Source organism: Carcharhinus amblyrhynchos, unplaced genomic scaffold (assembly GCF_965287045.1).
Source record: "Carcharhinus amblyrhynchos unplaced genomic scaffold, sCarAmb.v2.hapA chromosome_104, whole genome shotgun sequence".
Lineage (NCBI taxonomy): Eukaryota > Metazoa > Chordata > Chondrichthyes > Carcharhiniformes > Carcharhinidae > Carcharhinus > Carcharhinus amblyrhynchos.
The window spans coordinates 524188-543616 of record NW_027649844.1 but is presented as its reverse complement, the minus strand read 5'-3'; the positions used below and the strand labels follow the sequence as shown (position 1 = coordinate 543616).

Here is a 19429-nt window from a genome sequence, read left to right as displayed (position 1 = left end):
TTAACCTGGTGTTGTGAGACTTCTTATTTGTCCTTCTGAATGGAAGTGGTCATGGGTTTGGAAGGGGCTGACGAAGGATCTTTGGTGAATTGCTGCAGTGCATCTTGTAGATGGTACACACTGCTGTTACTGAGCGTCGGTGAAGGAGGGAGTGGATGTGGTGCCAATCAAGTGGGAGGGGGCTGCTTTGTCCTGGATGGTGTCGAGCTTCTCAAGTGTTGTTGGGAGCTGCACTCATCCAGGCAAGTGGGGAGTAGGGACAGGGAGGACTGAATGGCGCTCATTCTCAGCTGTATCACTCTGTAATTCTCTGATTCTGTGATTGTTGTTCCAGTTCTGGAGGATGGAAGATTCCAGAGACTCAGATCGCACATACACACTGCAACACATATCGTCCAGGCTGGTTAAACGGTAAGTCAGACTTTACAGTATCAGATTTACTCTCACTGTCCAGCACTGTTCACGTCGCTGACACTCTCCAATATTTATACACCTCATTTCAGGATCACAACCCACCCTGGAATAGAGGGAAGTAAGCTGAATAGTTTGTTTTGAACGGGAGTGGAAGATATGCGGCTGGAAGCAAGAGATAAAGATTAAAACCTGCAGCAGTTACTTTGTCTATGAACTGGGACCAATAGGAAACTGTCATGCTGCTTATTGCACAGGTACATTGCTGTTTCAAAATGACCCAGGAGGGTGAGACTGGATATACCGGGACACTGACACACCCAGTGACTGAGGGGGAGAGGGACGGAGTGACTGAGGGGGAGAGGGACGGAGTGACTGAGTGAGGTGAGTGGGACGGAGTGACTGAGTGAGGTGAGTGGGACGGAGTGACTGAGGGGGAGAGGGACGGAGTGACTGAGTGAGGTGAGTGAGACGGAGTGACTGAGTGAGGTGAGTGGGACAGAGTGACTGAGTGAGGTGAGTGGGACGGAGTGACTGAGTGAGGTGAGTGGGACGGAGTGACTGAGTGAGGTGAGTGGGACGGAGTGACTGAGTGAGGTGAGTGGGACGGAGTGACTGAGTGGGACGGAGTGAATGAGTGAGGTGAGTGGGACGGAGTGACTGAGTGAAGTGAGTGGGATGGAGTGACTGAGTGAGGTGAGTGGAACGGAGTGACTGAGTGGGACGGAGTGACTGAGTGGGACAAGTTTGACGGAGTGACTGAGTGAGGTGAGTGTGACGGAGTGACTGAGTGAGGTGAGTGGGACGGAGCGAGTGAGGGCAGTGTGGCGCAGCGAGTGAGGGCAGTGTGGCGTAGCGAGTGAGGGCAGTGTGGCGCAGCGAGTGAGGGCAGTGTGGCGCAGCGAGTGAGGGCAGTGTGGCGCAGCGAGTGAGGGCAGTGTGGCGCAGCGAGTGAGGGCAGTCAGGGTCTGGTAATGTTAAAATGGCGGCGCGGGCTTGTTGGGCCGAAGGGCCTGTTTCCCGGGCTGTTTTTGTTCTTTGTTCTTCTTTATTCACCTTGTTTTCCATTCATTGTGGACCCAAAAACAGCCCAGGTTCAGGGAGATCCAGAAGGATTCACGCGACAGGCGGAGGAGGACGTTACCTCGAATGTCGGTGTGGCCCCAACCTCAGGTATCAGGTTCAGTGCTTCAAAACCAACTCGGCACTCACTCAGAACCAATCACAGCTCACTGTGTAAATCCCTCTAACTCACACTGATGGGGAGCAAGAGAGTGACTGAGGGAGCACGGATGTAGTGACTGAGGGGGCAGGGATGTAGTGAGTCTCGGGTAAGGGTGTGGAATGAAGGGCTGGAGGGGTGGATGGGTTGAGTGACGGAGGGGAGTGGGATGTCGTGACTGAGGCAAGTGGGACGTAGTGAGTGAGGGGAGAGGAGACGGATATTCTGATGAGGGCAGAGGGATGTAGTGACTGAGGGCAACGGCATTTACTGAGTGAGGGGAGTGGGATACACAGAGAGGGGAGAGGGACAGAGAGATCTGAATAGGCTGAGCGAGTGGGCGAGGACCTGGCAGATGGAGTACAATGTTAGCAAGTGTGAGGTTCTCCACTTTGGTAGAAATAATAGTAGGAGGGATTACTATTTAAAGGCGAAAAGCTGCAGCATGCTACGGTGCAGAGGGACCTGGGGGTCCTTGTGCACGAGTCGCAAAAACCCAGTCTGCAGGTGCAGCAGGTGATCAAGAAGGCGAATGGGATGCTGGCCTTTATAGCGAGGGGGATAGAATATAAAAGCAGGGAGGTCTTGCTGCAACTGTACAGGGTACTGGTGAGGCCGCAGCTGGAGTACTGTGTGCAGTTTTGGTCGCTGCACTTGCAAAAGGATATATTGGCTTGGAGGGAGTGCAGAGGAGGTTCACCAGGCTGATACCGGAGATGAAGGGGTTAGCCTAGAAGGAGAGGTTAAATAGACTGGGTCTGTACTCGTTGGAGTTTAGGAGGATGAGGGGGGATCTTAAAGAGACGTATAAGATAATGAAGGGGATAGATAGGGTAGAGATAGAGAGATTCTTCCCGCTTAGAAAGGAAACCAGAACTAGAGGGCACTCAAGATAAGGCGGGGGGTGGGTGCAGTTTAGAACAGAGTTGAGGAGGAACTTCTTCACTCAAAGGGTAGTGAATCTCTGGAATTCTCTGCCCGTTGAAGTGGTGGAGGCTACCTCGCTGAATATACTTAAGTCACGGGTAGATAGGTTTCTGATAGACAAGGGAATTGAGGGTTATGGGGAGAAAGCGGGAAAGTGGAACTGATCCACTATCAGATCAGTCATGATCTTATAGAATGGCGGGGCAGGCTCGAAGGGCTAGAGGGCCTACTCCTGCTCCTATTTCTTATGTGACTGAAGGCAATGGTGTTTAGTGAGTGAGTGGAGTCGGGTGTAGTGAGTGAGGGGAGTCGGGTGTAGTGAGTGAGGGGAGTCGGGTACAGTGAGTGACGGGAGTGGGGTGCAGTGAGTGAGGGCAGTGGGGTGTAGTGACTGAGGACAGTGGGGTGCAGTGAGTGAGAGGAGTTGGGTGCAGTGAGTGAGGGGAGTTGGGTGCAGTGAGTGAGGACAGTGGGGTGCAGTGAGTGAGGGGAGTGGGGTGCAGTGAGTGAGGGCAATAGCATTTAGTGAGTGATGGGAGAGGGACATCATCACTGAGGTGAGAGTGAGGGGGATGTAGTGAGTGAAGGGAGAGGGATTTCCCACCCCTAACTGCCCTCCATTTCAGACGGGTGTTTGTGAGTCACCCACATTGCTGTGTTTCTGGAATCACAGCTCGGCCAGGCTGGGTAAGGACAGCAGATTTCCTTTTTCCTAAATGGACGTTCGTGAACTGAATGGGTTTATACAACAATCGACCGTGTTCATCATCAGACTTTTAATTCAAGATTTTTATTGAATTCACATTTTACCGTCTGGGATTTGAACCCGGGTCCCCAGAGGATTCCGCTGGGATTCTGGATAACTAGTCCATTGACAATCCCACCGCACCACTGTCTTCTCTACAGTGACCCCACCGTAAATTCAGTTTGATGGTTGGTTCTGTTGTCCCCCAAAGTTCACTGACGTGATATTCTTTAACCTTTTCTGGATTCAGGAACAATCCCATCTCCCACCCCCGGGGAAGAATCGAGTGGACAATCCAGCGACCAGTCATCCTCTGTCCCAGACGGAACTCCGACCTCAGGTAGGCAGCACCGTGAGGAAGACTCAACACAAACACTTCCCTCAACTAACCCAAGGGCACAGCAATCCCGGAGACTGAAATAGGGATTTATTGATGGAAAGTCAGGGAGTGAGTGAGTGATGGGGAAATGGAGGGCTTGAGTGAGATGGAGGTTCCTGTTTGAGGAGATTGAGTGTCTGCAATCTAGGGGAAGGGGTTTCAGAGAATCAGGGAGCTGTGGTCCAGTGATGGGGATGAAGGGAAAGGGGTTTGTGTTGCTCAGGGGGTGAGGGAAGGGTTTCTAATATCACCGTGTGATATTGTTGAGAATCTAGAAACCACACGGTGATGTGTTCTGTTTAACTTCAATCTGCTCTCTCCCCATTTGCCCGAAATAATCTCAGATCCACTGACATCACCAACCCGGTCACACAGCGATCCATCGAGTGAAAAATCCACTGAGAGATCATCATCAGTCCCAGCAGGATCTCCAACCTCAGGTAACTAAATCCGGGGAACATTCCCAATGAAATCCTCATTTCCTGGGAACACATAGAATTTCAGAGTGCGTTCAGAGGGAGTGAATGGGGCATTGGGATGTAGTGACTGAAAGGAGTCGGATGTAGTGAGTGAGGGGAGTGGGGTGTAGTGAGTGAGGGGAGCGCAACGCAGTGACCGAGGGGAGTGGGATGCAGTGACTCAATTTGTGATTCTCTGAGGAAAGATAAATCCTGTCAAAACTTTTCGTCTTGAATTCATCATGACAGATTTTCAAGGATACAAAACCTCAAAGGGGGAAATTATTTCGACTCCATTGGAGCAGGAGGTTGAATAGTTGGTGTGCAGTCTCCGATATGTAAATTACATGGCAACAAACCAGCACCATCTTTCCCACGCTACACATAGTGTTTGTCCCTGTGAGATTGGGCATTGTTGCATGAGTCCTGATGAGTCCCAGATGGAAAACTTCAATAGCACATGTCTTTTTGAGAAATGTGACGTCTTGGCCCTGACGAGACTCTCAGAAGAGGAATGTTTTAGAAATGTTTTTCATCAAGGTATTGCTGGGAATCTGGTCTGAGTATTATGGTCTGTCCTGGGACTGTCCAATGGCAAGTTGTGAAGTCTCTTCATTTCATTCCAGGAAAATCCACAACTGGGGAGTGTGGGGGACAATCTGACCAATCACCCACTGCCCAAGCGGGTTCGCTAATCCCAGGTAGGTGAAACTCAGTCAACGTTCCCCATGGATTAATCCCTCAATGTGAGATCTGACGGTGGCAGTCCTGAGGATTCACTCAGGCATTTCCTGATGGAATGGGAGCCGTGAGTGAGTGAGAATAATTAAAAAGTTAAAGATAAACTCAACGATCTGAATGTAGAGATTTTACATCAGAGACAGTGTTTATTTATTTACTGCTATTGAGGGATGTGCAATGACGGGAGAGGGATGGAGTGAATGAGGGGAGTGGGGTGTAGTGACTGAGGGGAGTGCGGTATAGTGAGTGAGGGGAGTGGACTGTAGTGAGTGAGGGGAGAGGGAATGTAGTGAGTGAGGGGAGACAGAATGGAGTGAGTGAGGGGACAGGGATGGAGTGAGTGAGGGGAGTGGGGTGTGGGATGAGGGGAGAGGGAATGTAGTGTGGGGGAGAGGGAATGTCGTGAGTGAGTGGTGTGTAGTGAGTGAGGGGAGTGGGGTGTAGTGAGTGAGGGATGTGGAGTGAGGAGAGTGGGATGTGGGATGAGGGGAGAGGGATGGACTGAGGGGAGAGGGATGGACTGAGTGAGGGGAAAGGGGTGGAGTGAGTGAGGGGAGTGGAGTGTAGTGAGTGAGGGGAGAGGGAATGGAGTGAGTGTGGGGAGTAGTGTGTACTGAGTGAGGGGTGTGGGATGTGGCATGAGGGTAGAGGGAATGTAGTTGGTGAGGGGGAGGGAATGTAGTGAGTGAGGGGAGTGGGGTGTAGTGAGTGAGGGGAGTGGGGTGTAGTGAGTGAGGGGAGTGGGGTGTAGTGAGTCGGGAGTGGGGTGGAGTGAGGGGAGTGGGGTGTAGTGAGTGAGGGGAGTGGGGTGTAGTGAGTGAGGGGAGTGGGGTGTAGTGAGTGAGGGGAGTGGGGTGTAGTGAGTGAGGGGAGTGGGGTGTAGTGAGTGAGGGGAGAGGGGTGGAGTCAGTGAGTGGAGTGTAGTGAGTGAGGGGAGAGGGATGGAGTGAGTGAGGGGAGAGGGATGGAGTGAGTGAGGGGAGAGGGATGGAGTGAGGGGAGTGGAGCGTAGTGACAGAGGGGGGAGCCGTGACAGACAGCCTTTGATCTTCCTGGTGTCACTCTCCACCCCTCACCCTCACCTCAGTAACATATTGATGCTCCCAGGGAATTCAGCTCTCGTCCTGCCCTCCCCATGTTTCAGGATTTCTGTCTCTCTTGGAGGAGGATTGTGAAGCCATGGACGTCGAAGTACAAGTGATGTACGTGGGGAATGACAAGCTGGAAACGGATGAGCAAAAGGCTACCTACATTCGACAGGTATAGAATTCAGCGATACATCCAAAATAGGGGCAGGAGGAGGTCATTTATCCCTTGCTATCTGCTCCAGCATTCAGTACAATCATAGCTGTTCATCCAACTCATTAACCTTCCACTCCCCTTCCCCTCCCCTTCCCCTCCTTTTCCCTCCCCTCCCCTCCCTTTCCCGCCCCTCCCCTGAGTGTGTTCGAGTGTGTGTGTGTTAGTGTGTGTGTTAATGTCCATTGTAAATGGATTCCTGAATGCCAGAAAACTTTTTAAAACGGGGATTAAATTGGGATTATTTTGATATGTTGCAAGTTGATGAATATTATGTGTTTGGGTTGTTTAATGGTGATGGGGATTCTTTGTTAAGGGCTTTTAAATGTATTTTTTAAATCTTCTATTTGTGCGGGGCTAATGAAGTTTAAAGGGGGGATGAAGAGGTTTAAATGAGTTTAAAATGTTTTTAATTAGTTTTTTGAAATTAGCTGTCCATATATCGGGTTCACAGATCTCTAAAGCAGTTTGAAAAGAGATTGAAGGGTTTATTCACTGTTATTAAATGGTCATAACATACCTTGAGTTGTTTGCAGGCTTGTTTTCAATGAGATTGCTTACAAGGGAGAGTGAAACAGGGCTTTGAATAGGTGTGTTGATTTGAGATTGGTGTATGTGTTATAATTGAGGTAAACTGGGAGAAGGCGTGTGATATAGCATGTAGCCCAGGGAGGAGATCGTTCTGCTTTCAGATTTAATCTGCCGGCAGTCAGTTTGTCTGGAAGACATTTCGCTCAAGGTTTGCAAAGCTCGTTAATGACTCATTCCAAAGAAGAATTTGTTACTTCAATCAACCGGGTGGACTTTTGTTTGCACAAACACTTCCTTGGAAAATCAGTTGACAGGGTCATGTGATAATGTGGGTAATGTTCAGAGCAGGGTCTGCAGCGGAGGGAAATAGATATTTTGGGAGTTCTGCAAAACTTAGTCTTTGTCTCTGCCCAAAATCTCCCTCTGAAATCTTTAAGACTGTTCAGACAACATGTAGCAAGTATGCATGGGTTTGCATATTAATGACAATTATTTGAAAGTGGTTTTGATCTCTGCCTGAATGGGTTTAATTTGGAACTGTACTGTCATCAACTTGAAGATAAAGTTCCTTTCATTTTTAAATATTGTTCAACTGTTAATTGTTGTGCTGCTTCTTTGTTAGAGCTTTGTTTTAACTTTGAATAAAGTTGGCTTTATGCTAAATTATCCTTAATTTTTCAGTGGAATTACTTCTGGGGTGAAACATCTTATCTTCACATTTATCCCAAATGTTCGGGGTCTAGTCTGACTTCCTAATGAAATTTGTGGTTCTGATAGAGTTTCCTAACACACGGCACATTATTTCACATCAGGTATAGCAGGGAAGAGTGATAATAGAATGATATCACACAAATGGTGGCACAGTGGTTAGCTTTCCTGCCTCACAGCACCAGGGACCTGGGTTCAATTCCTGCCTCAGGTGACTGTTCGATGTTTGCTTGTTCTCCCCGTGTCTGCGTTGGATTCCTCTGGGTGCCCCAGTTTTCCCCCACGCTCCAAAGTTGTGTGGATTGGCCATGCTAAATTGCCCCTTGGTGCCCAACGATGTGTAGGTTAGGGGGATTGGCTTTGCTAAATTGCCCCTTGGTGTCCAAAGATGTGCAGGTTGGGTGGATTGGCCGTGCTGAATTGTCCCTTAGTGTCCAAAGATGTGCAGGTTGGGTGGATTGGCCATGCTAAATTGCCCCTTAGTGGGTCTAAGGATGTACAGGTTAGGTGAATTGGCCATGGTAAATTGTGCCTTAGTGTCCAAATATGTAAGGATCAAAACACAGTTAATGTGATGATAGATAGAATACATTAACCCAAATGAAAACATTTATCTCAATGCTAAAATAAGTTAAATACTAGCATTATTCAAATTATTAAATTTAACCTCATTGTTAACATTAACCTAAGCATTAACAATAACTTCATGTAAATAATATAATAAATAGTATTAACAATAACTTCAAATAATATAAATGTTATAGGTAATGTGAAAGTTTGAAGTTTATTTATTAGTGTTACAAGTAGGCTTACATTAACACTGCAATGAAGTTACTGTGAACAGTTGTTAGTCACCAGTCTCCAGTGCCTGCACGGGTACATTCCAAGAGAATTTAGCATGGCCAATCCACCTAGCCTGGACATCTTTGGAGAATGGGAGGAAACCGGAGCACCCGGAGGAAACCCACGCAGACAGTGGAGAACGTGCAAACTCCACGCAGACAGTGACCAAAACCAGCAATCGATCCTGAGTTCCTGGCACTGTGTGACATCAGTGCGAATGCCTGTGCCACCTGATACTAATGTTAACCTCAGTATTAACGTTAATCCCCAAAGTTAAAATTAACCAAAATGTCAAACTTAACCTTGGCTTGTACCTCAATTTTAACAGTAACTTCAATATTTGCATTAATCTTATTAAGATTGCCCTGAATGTTAAAATTAAACTCAACGTCAAAATTAACCTCAGTGTTAACAATAATCTCAATTTTAACATTTGTCTCAGTACTAACAATATTAACCTTAATATACCTCAATAACCTCAATATTACTTTCAATATACTTTAATAACCTCAATATTACCTTCAATATACCTCAATAACGTCAATATTAACCTCAGTATACTCCTAATCCGGCAGTTAATCTAATAATAAACAACAAAAGACCTAGGGATGGTTTACCCCTCAGCTCACCTTTCCATAATGAACCAATTTCCCCCAAATTTCTGTCACGTTCACCCAAGTTCGTGTTTAAACATCAGTTGACGCTCAGGTCCCACTGCCCTCCCCACTCAACACCCGCATCCACCTCCATAATCGAGTATTTTAACCGTCGCCTCTGAGTCGCCACCTCCGATCTCCACCTTCCACCAATCCATCCGGGAGAGCTTCTGACATCGGGGGAGGGAGGGGGTGGTGGGCCACGCGACGTGAATCGCGCATCATTGAGCCACGCATCTCCCACCTGCCTTCGCCTTCCCTCATTCAGCCGTGGTTGAGGTGGGGCATCAGGAGTTGGTGCCTCTCTCCTCTGAATATCTCTGCCAGGATTGCTAGCAAGTCAATGTAAGGAGCAGTGGGACAGGTCAGTGTGGATCGGTGCAGCGAGTTCGCCTCCAGTCAATGTGCGGATCAGTCGGACAGGCTGGTGTGGGATCCGTGCAAACTAATCATCCATTTTCTTCTCTAAATAGTGATTATTAGAAGGATAATTGACAGTTGTTCTAGCCAATAGCAAAAAGGCTTCTCAGTATGATGTTTGTTCTCACCTTCCTCCCCCCCCACAACTGTAATCTGAAATAATATTAGAATGTTACAGAACCTCACTGTGATTTCTTTCCACTGGCATAATTCTCACCATCAACTGCTATAATCAGGGAGTGAGAACGTTCTGGAAACTCAGTGATTCAGTTCTAATCTCTGTTTAATAATTTGATGAACTGAAATAAAGGGATATTTCAGCATATTCTTAAACTGCTCCCTGAACTTAGTCTGCGTCACAGCGTAAATAGCAGTGTTTGTGCAGCAGCTCACAAGCTGTAGCATGAATCCCGCCTCCTTGATAAAAAGTGGGATACTGAAAACATTACACTTCTTTGTCTGGATGCAGATGAGCCTCCATACTGTATAACCTGTCAATGTTGCCCATAACAGAATGAAATTAGCCGAGAGAACAAATAGCAGTATGATGGATTTCCTTCGACTCTCCATCTCCGGGTCTTTGGGTTCCTCCCCACTGCTCTGAGCCCGGAGTCTCCTGCGGGCTCTGCTGCTTACTAATATTTGTCTGACAATGAGAATATTGAACAGCAAAATCAGGACAAATGCCATGCATGGTGTCAGAATATGATGGGCGCACTCGACTCTCACCCAGAAATCAGGGTCATGCAGATCAGGTCTGATCCAACAAAGCCAGGGATCGTTGCCCAACCCATACTCTGCTGTTAACATGAAATACCAGAAAATATTCTTCAAACAGCTCAGCACAGCCACTGTCCCCAGAACCACAGTTGCCATTCTCTCGTTGCAATATTTAAGTTTCAGCTTGGGGCAACAGATGGCCACGCACCGATCGAAGGTGAACGAGACGGTGAACCAGACGGAGCAGTCAGTGGCTGCGTAAAGCAGGACGGCGTGGATATTACATACAGGGATGCTTTTCAAGAACACAAACTCCGTGTAGAAAACAATCGGGATGTGTCTCAAGATCAGGTCAATGATAATGACCAGTAGGTCCGCTGATGACATGGCCACCAGGTATCGAGTGATACAGACGGAGAGGGCACAGTTTTTCCGCTGGAGAATTACAATCGCGACAATGTTCACTGTAAAGAACGGAAATAAAACATGACGTTATGTCATCACATGTAGAATGGTACCCGCAAATCTAACTTATGTCCCTAAAATTGTTCAATCTTTTTGTTCAGAAAGCCAACCAACTCTCTTCTCAATTCCTTGATTGAGTTTGTCTGCAGCACCCTCTCAGGAAGTTCGTCCCAGACGCCAATCTTTCTCTGGGTCATTTATATTTTTCTTAAATCATGCTCTACTCAGGGACAAATGCACGGTGGTGCATTAAGGAAGATCACGTTTAGTTGGGAATTATACAGTCAATGACAGAACCATTAAGAACATTAACTTACAGAGGGATCTAGGCGTGCAGGTCCACAGTTCCCCACAAGTGGCAAAACAAGGCGACGAAGTTTATTAAGAAGGCACTTGGCACGCTTGCCTTCATCAGCCGGGGCGCTGAGTACAAGAATTGGCAAATCATGTTGCAGCTATATAAAACCTTGATAACGCTGCTTTGGAGTAGGACGTGCCAGTTCTGGTCGCCACACAACCAGAAGGAAGTGGAAGCTTTGGAGAGAGTGCCAAGAAGGATCAGTAGGATGCAGCCTGGCCTCGAGGGGTTTTGGCTGTGAGGAGAGGTTGAATAAACTGGGATTTCTCTTTACTGGGAAGGTGGAGGCCGAGAGGAGACCTGATTGAGGTCTATAAAACAGCGCGAGACGGGGTGTACAGTCAAAATATTTTCTTTGTATAGGGTGGAGATGACAATTTCAAGGGGGCACAGGTATACAGTGAGGAGGGGGAAGGTTAAGGGAGACGGACGGTGGAAGTTTTCACCTAGATATTACCAAAGAACAACACAGCATGGGAAACAGGCCCTTCGGCCCAACGAGCCCACGTCGCCATCTTAACAATGTGTTTTTCCTACTCCACCCTTGACCCATGTCTATGCTTATGGTGCCCCCATTGGAAACCAGATTAAGGGGAGAATAATTTAGGGACAATTTGTTATGCCAATCAGCCTAAGAGCACATCTTTGAGGTGTGGGAGGAAACCGGAGCACCCGGAGGAAACCCACGCAACCGCGGGGAGAATGCGCAAACTCCCACAGACACCGGCCCAAATCCATGTATCTGCACAGCTAGCAGTGATAGTGAGCTGTCGTGGTGTCCATCTGCTGGTCCAGTCTGGAACGCTCAGCCAGGGAAGGTGGTGGAAGCGGGCACTTTAGTAACAGCTAAGAGGTATTTGAGAACAGGGAGTGGATCGAGGGATAGAGACTGAGTCAGGGCAGGGTTTTTTTTTCTCTAGGTTTGATAGGGCGTCATGATTGGCATGTTTTTGGATGGTCGGAGGTACCTTTCTTTATTCTATTTTCATTGTCCAATCCTTGGCATTCAATGGTGCTACCACCATCGATCGCCCCACTGTCAACAGCCTTGGAGCGACCATTGACCAGCAGGACAACTGGCCTCAACGCATAAACACAGTGGCTCCAACAGCATGTCAAAGATGGAATAATCTCCACTCCACTTTACTGGGTGCGTGCTTCTCCAACAACATCCAGAAGCTTGCCACTGTCCTAAACACTTGAACGTCAGCACATCCACAAACGTCCCTTCCGCCGTTACTTATGCTCGGCAGCAGCGGGTCTGCAAGATACTTCGCAATTCACCAAAAATCAAAGAACAAAGAACAACACAGCACGGGAAACAGGCCCTTCGGCCGAACGAACCCACGCTGCCCATTTTAACATTACGAGTCCCCTCTCCACCCTTGTCTATGCTTATGGCTCTCCACATTAAGGGAAGACTAATTTAGGGACACCAATCAGCCTAACAGCACATCTTTGGGGAGTGGGAGGAAACCGGAGCACCTGGAGAAAACCCACGCAAGCACAGGGAGAATGCGCAAACTCCCGCAGACACCGGCCCAAATCCATGTATCTGCACAGCAAACAGTGATAGTCATTGAGCTGTCATGTTGCCCAGCATCTGGTCCAGTTTAAGCGTACACTAACAACGTGAAGTACTAGGCTATTCTCAAAACAACCAAGAGCAGCCCTCGTACGACCCATTGCGTGTATGCCCCTCGTTGGACAACAAGGCAGACCGAATCCTTTGACAACACCTTACAAACCTACAACCACTTTCTAACTAGAAGGACAAGGGCAGCAGATGCATGGGAGAACCACTACCACTATCCAATGCGAAGGGAGCATTAGGCAAAACTAGAGTAAAAGAGTGTTATATAGAGAGACTATCCAAAGTGAGGAGCCTTAGATAATAATGGAAAAGAAAAGACATAACGAGAGAATGTCTAATGTGAAGGGGGATTGAGAGGAAACTGGAGCCAAACATAAAGGTACAGACCTGTTAGACTAAATGCCTTTGTTCTCCCCCTATATTTTCTGGTCTTTTGGGGTGGGACGGAGTGAATTTTGGCATCCCCCAAAATTTGAGATTGTAGTGCATCAGCTCTGGGTGTTGTCTAGGTTCTTGTGCCTGAGTGCAGACTGTCATGTGTGTTGGGGGTTGCTTGTGTGGGGGTCGGGAGAAGGTGGGGGAGTCTCGTGTGTTGTCGGGCACGCGAGGTGGGGTGGGGTGGTCCCGTGCGGGAATAGGACTGTGCGTTTAACAGTAGAAGTGTTTTCAGTGCGACTCACCTTTCTGGAGTAACTATTAGCCAGAACCGTTGGGAGAACCATGGAAACATCACCATTTCTGTCTCTTCGTTTGATGGTCACCCATCATTCGTAACTTGGAAATATATCGTTGTTTCTTCGCAACAACTGGGTCAAAATTCTGGGATTCCCCCCACCCCCACCAACCCCAACCAGCATCGTGGCTACATCAATATTTCATGGACTCCAGATTTTCACGAAGGCAACTCACCCCCACCTTATCAAGGACAAGTCGATATGTGCCGTAAATCTTGGGCAGCCAGCGACACCCGTGTTACACGAACAAATACAAAAAAAAGGTGTGTTTCAGGAGCTTTGACACCGTTGTTTGAAACTTTATGCACCTATTCCAGCTACGATGGTCCGAAACCAATACTTTGGGTGGACCCCCACTGGGGAACAAAGAGAGAATGATTTAGGAAAGTAATTAAAGTGATAGGAGCAGTTTGTGGAGTCAGCAACTTGACGCAGAGACACAGCAGAAAGAGAAAGAGCTAATGGCCATATCTTCAACAGGTTGAAGCAATGTTTTGTAAAATTAAGAACCAGATGGAGAGACTTACCAGGGACTCCGATCAGAGCCAGAACGGGATAGTAAATATGTTGGATAATGTGCAGTGCAAACTCGATCCGCTCGGCTAAATCTACCAACCAATAACTTGTAGAAAGCATGAAAAGGGCAAAGGAAAAACTGTCAACAGTTCTCAGATTCTGATCCATTGCTGTGCCATTCCAGTCTATTGCTCCCAGATTTTGATCCATTGTTGGAACATTCCAGTCCATTGTTCCCAGGTTCCGATCCATTGTTGTGACATTCCAGTTGATTGCTCCCAGATTCTGATCCATTGTTGGAACATTCCAGTCCATTGTTCCCAGATTCTCATCTATAGTTGGAACGTTCCAGTCCATTGTCCTCCGGATCAGACCCATTCTTGTCACATTCCAGCCCGTTGCCCTCAGATTGGGACCCGTTGTGGGGACATTCCAGTCCATTGTTCCCAGAGTCTTATCCATTGTTGGAACATCACAATCCGTTGGTCTCAGATTCCCAATCTTGTCTCACATTCTCTCCGGATCCGCTGTGAACCTGGGACGTGACGCCGCCCCTCACGATATGCAAGAGCAGGTGGAAAAAAAGCCGATTTTTATGGGAGAGGTAGAACTCTCCAGTGAGATGATGGGGATCCGTGGAGACTGACATCAGTTACGGTCACGGAACAAACAGTCTGAGTTAACCCCCTTCAACCCAACACCTTTCACATCACAAATAAAGAACATGTACCCTTTGTGGATGTGGTGTTTGAGGCAGGAGAGCAGGAAACAGCAGAAACACTGAGCATCACCTTCCAATCTTACCTTGTCCATCATAGTGGGGCTTCAGTTGTCAGTATTGATGAGGTTATCAATAGTCAGCACTGCTGAAGAGGAGGTCGTCGGTGAAATGTAACGATTATTTAATACTCTCCAAGTAGCTAAGGCAGACGACCTTCAAGAGGGAGGGAATGGCTGGCCGGAGGTCGCCTCTATCTTCCAAGGCCAGCTAAAACGACACTAGGAAATGTTTAACACAATGATTGGAAAACTAAGGGAACGGAGGAATAAGCGAGAGAAGGTCCGCAGTGACGGGGAAATTTCATAAGAACATAAGAACATACGAAGTAGGAGCAGGAGTAGGCCATCTAGCCCTTCGAGCCTGCCCCGCCATTCAATAAGATCATGGCTGATCTGAAGTGGCTCAGTTCCACTTTCCCGCTTTCTCCCCATAATCCTTAATTCCCTTGCCTACCAAAAACCTATCTACCTGTGACTTAAATATATCTAGTGAGGTAGCCTCCACCACTTCAACGGGCAGAGAATTCCAGAGATTCACCACCCTTTGAGTGAAGAAGTTCCTCCTCAACTCCGTTCTAAACGGCACCCCCCCCTTGAGGCTGTGCCCTCTAGTCCTGCTGTCCTTTCTGAGTGGGAAGAATCTCTCTACCTCTACCCTATCCATCCCCTTCATTATCTTATATCTTATACGTCTCTATATGTAATGATGTACAACAAAACCCCATCACTGTAGTGGAATGGCTGTAATGGAAAGACAGCTAACAGTGAAGACGTTTGACCTGATTTATTTAATTGTCCATATATGAGGTGAGGCGACGCAATGGCGTAAACCTGCCTCACAGCACCAGGGACCCAGATTCGATTCCGGCCTCAGGTGACTGTGTGAAATCTGTAAGCCCTCCCCATCTGGGTTTCCTCCGGGTGCTCCTGTTCCTTCAGACACTCCTGAGGTCAACGGACAATTCCGTTGTATGCCCCTCGCCTGCTCCAATTCCATGATGCGTGGGGCAGTAGAGTTCTGGCGTATATTTCTCTTTGTGCGGGAGATTAGAATGAGGGGAAATAGTTTAAAAATAAGGGGTCTCCCATTTAAAATGGTGAAGAGGGCAAATACTTTCTCTCAGAGGCTCATGAGTCTGTATAACTCTGATCCCCAGAGTGGAAGAGACTGTGTCATTCAAGGTAGAGACAGATAGATTCTTGACCAACAAGGGAGTTAATGGATAACAGGGATGGACAGGAAAGTGGAATTGAGGCCACAATCAGGTCAGCCATAACCTTATTTGATAGCAGAGCAGGCTTGAGGGGCCAATTGGCCTACTCTTGCAAATGTTGCATGCGTATGCAAGGTTGCCCGGGAGTTGTCAAGATTCTTACATCCTCAGTTACTCCCTGGTGCCTGGGATCTTTGAGGGGCCAGAAAGCCCACCGGGATAGTTCCTGGAGGATAAGTTCCAACAAAAATGGGAAACAAGCAGAGGAGATACAAAGTGAATGTGGAGTGAGGGGACATTGGATGAAAAGAGTGTTATAACGGGACAATGTCCAATGCAAAGGGAGCATTAGAGAAAACTGGAATAAAAGAAAGACTACCCAAAGTGAAGAGCGTTAGATAATAATGGGCTGAGGGTGAGGGAGGGGTGGGGGCGAGGTATAACACAGACATTAGAGGGAGGCTTTTCACACAGAGGGTAGTGGGGGTATGGAATGCTCTGCCAAGCAAGGTGGGTGGAGGCCGGCACGCTGGAGTTGTCTAAGAGTAACTTGGACAGGCACATGAGTGGGTTGGAGATGGAGGGATATAGGAGATTGTTTTAAATAAGGATCATTAGCATTGGGACGTCCCTGGTAATGTATAAGGATGTGGAATGATACTGATGTTTTTCTCTTTTAATTCACAAGTTTTAAGTCAGTCCACCTTGTTGTCCAACGAGGGGCGTACACGCGATGGGTCGTACTTGGGCTGCTCTTGGATGTTCGAGAGTAGCCTAGTACTTCATGTCGTTAGTGTGTGCTTAAACTGGACCAGATACTGGGCAACACGACAGCTCAGTGACTATCACTGTTTGCTGGGCAGACACATGGATTTGGGCCAGTGTCTGTGGGAGTTTGCGCATTCTCCCCGTGCTTGCGTGGGTTTTCTCCGGGTGCTCCGGTTTCCTCCCACACCCCAAAGATGTGCTATTAGGCTGATTGGAGGTAATAAATTGTCCCTAAATTAGTTTTCCCTCAATATGGAATGCCATAAGCATTGATAAGGGTCGTAGGTGGAGGAGGAACTGGTAATGTTAAAATGGCAGTGCAGGCTCGTTGGGCCGAAGGGTCTGTTTCCCGGGCTGTATTTGCTCTTGGGATGTTGGCCTTTATAGCGAGGGGGATAGAATATAAAAGTAGGGAGGTCTTGCTGCAACTGTACAGGGCACTGGTGAGGCCGCAGCTGGAGTACTGTGTACAGTTTTGGTCGCCGCACTTGCGGAAGGATATATTGCCCTTGGAGGGAGTGCAGAGGAGGTTCACTAGGCTGATACTGGAGATGAGGGGGTTGGCCTATGAAGAGAGACTAAATAGACTGGGTCTGTACTCGTTGGAGTTTAGAAGGATGAGGGGGGATCTTATAGAGACTTACAAGATAATGAAGGGGATGGATAGGGTAGAGGTAAAGAGATTCTTCCCGCTTAGAAAGGATAGCAGGACTAGAGGGCACAGCCTCAAGATAAGGGGGCGGGCAGTTCAGATCAGAGTTGAGGAACTTCTTCACTCAAAGGGTGGTGAGACTCTGGAATTCTCTGCCCATTGAAGTGGTGGAGGCTACCTCACTGAATATATTTAAGTCATGGGTAGATAGGTTTCTGATAGACAAGGGAATTAAGGGCTATGGGGAGAAAGTGGGAAAATGGAACTGATCCACTTCAGATCAGCCATGATCTTATTGAATGGCGGGGCAGGCTGGAAGGGCTAGATGGCCTACTCCTATTTCTTATGTTCTTAATTGAACCTTAGCATCCAAAGTTGTGCGTGTTCGGTGGATTGGCGATACAAAATTACCCTTTAGTCTCCAAGGATGTGCAAGTTGGGTGGATTGCCCATGCTAAATCGCCCCTTAGTGTCCAAAGATGTGCAGGTTGGGTGGATTGGCCATGCTAAATTGCCCCTTAGTCTCCAAAGATGTGCAGGTTGGGTGGATTGGCCATGCTAAATTGCCCCTTAGCCTCCAAAGATGTGCGTGTTTGGTGGATTGGCGATGCTAAATTACCCCTTAGTCTCCAAAGATGTGCAAGTTGGGTGGATTGTCCATGCTAAATTGACCCTTACTGTCCAAAGATGTACAGGTTTGTTGGATTGTCCAAACTCAACTGTCACTTAAAGTGCAAAGGTGTGTAGATTAAGTGGGTTTGCCATGTTAAATTGCCCTTCAGTGTCCATTGTGCATTGGTCATGTTGACTTGCCCCATTGTTTCCAAAGATGTGTGTGTTTGGTGGATTGCCCATGCCAAATTGCCCCTCCATGCCCAGAGATGAGTTGGTAAGGTGGATTGGCATCTTTGAACACTAAGGAGCAACTTAGCATGGCCAATCCACTCAACCCGCACATATTTGGTTACTAAGGGACAATTTAGTATGGCCAATCCACCTAACCTGCACATCTTTGAACACTAAAGGACAATTTAGCATGGCCAATCCACCTAAACAGCATCTTTGGACACTAAGGGGCAACTTAGCATGGCCAATGCACCTAACCTGCGCATCTTTGGACACTAAAGGGCAATTTAGCATGGCCAATCCACCTAAACAGCATCTTTGGACACTAAGGGGCAATTTAGTATGGCCAATCCACCCAACCTGCACATCATTGGACACTAAGAGACAATTTAGCATGGCCAATCCACCGAATCTGCACATCTTTGGACACTAAGGGGCGATTTAGCATGGTCAATCCACCTAACCTGCACATCTTTGGACACTCAGGGGCAATTTAGCATGGCTAATCCATCTAACCTACACATTTGTGAACACTGAGGGGCAATTTAGCATGGCCAGTCCTCCCAACCTGCACATTTTTGGACACTAAGGAGCAATTTGTCATGGCTAATCCATCTAACCTGCACATCTTTGGACGGTAAGGGGCAGTTTACATTGGCCGATCCTCCCAGTCTATACATGCTTAGAGTGTGGGGGGAAACCGGAGCTCCCAGAGGAAACATACGCAGACAAGGGGAGAACACACCGAAACTGCATAGTCACCCAAGCCGGGAATGGAACCTGGCCCCTGGTGCTGTGAGGCAGCAGTGCTATCCACTGTGCCACGTGCCACCCATTTCTACGCTTATCAGTACATCGTGACCCTTCCCCACTATAGCTGATAATAAAGGATGCTGTGTGTGTTCAGGTGCTGTGCTGGAACCTCAACTTGTATTAACAAACCAGCAATCACTTGGCATAAATGTGAAGATATTTCACCTCGGGAATAATTCCACTGACAAGTTAGAGATATTTTATGCAAACTTTATTGAATAACCCAGCGTAAATATAGCTCTTAACAAATGAAGTAGTATAAGCATTAATAGTTGAACAATATTTTTTAAAAAAATAGAAGGAACTTTACCTTCTAGTTGATGACTGTACCAGTTCCACATTAACCCCATTCACCCATAGATCAATATCAATTTCAAATAAGTGCCATTAGCAAACTCAGGCATTCTTTGTGTTAAAAACCTTAAAGTTTTCAGAGGTGATTTTGGGGAGAGACTAAAACTGAATTTTCAGGAACAGTCTGTACATGCCCCCCGACCTCAACAAATCTCAAAACTGCCAAAGGTTTCTTTCCCCCTGCAACAGACCCTGCTCTGCACTTTACCCACATCATCGTATGACCTCGTCGATCGACTTTCCAAAGGAGGCGTTTGTGCAAACGAAAGTCCACC

The 19429-nt window shown here is 47.5% G+C and overlaps 1 protein-coding gene across 1 annotated transcript in view; it reads left to right on the top strand.

Moving 5' to 3' along the window:
* Nucleotides 1-6296, top strand: part of LOC145338599 (uncharacterized) — a 142791-nt gene extending 136495 nt beyond the window's left edge. The window contains exons 13-16 of the mRNA XM_080182973.1: nt 3556-3645; nt 4029-4124; nt 4769-4843; nt 6028-6296. Of these exons, the coding sequence (XP_080039099.1) occupies nt 3556-3645; nt 4029-4124; nt 4769-4843; nt 6028-6149 (383 nt within the window). The 3' untranslated portion in view covers nt 6150-6296. The remainder of the gene's footprint in view (nt 1-3555; nt 3646-4028; nt 4125-4768; nt 4844-6027) is intronic.
* Nucleotides 6297-19429: the final 13133 nt, after the last annotated feature.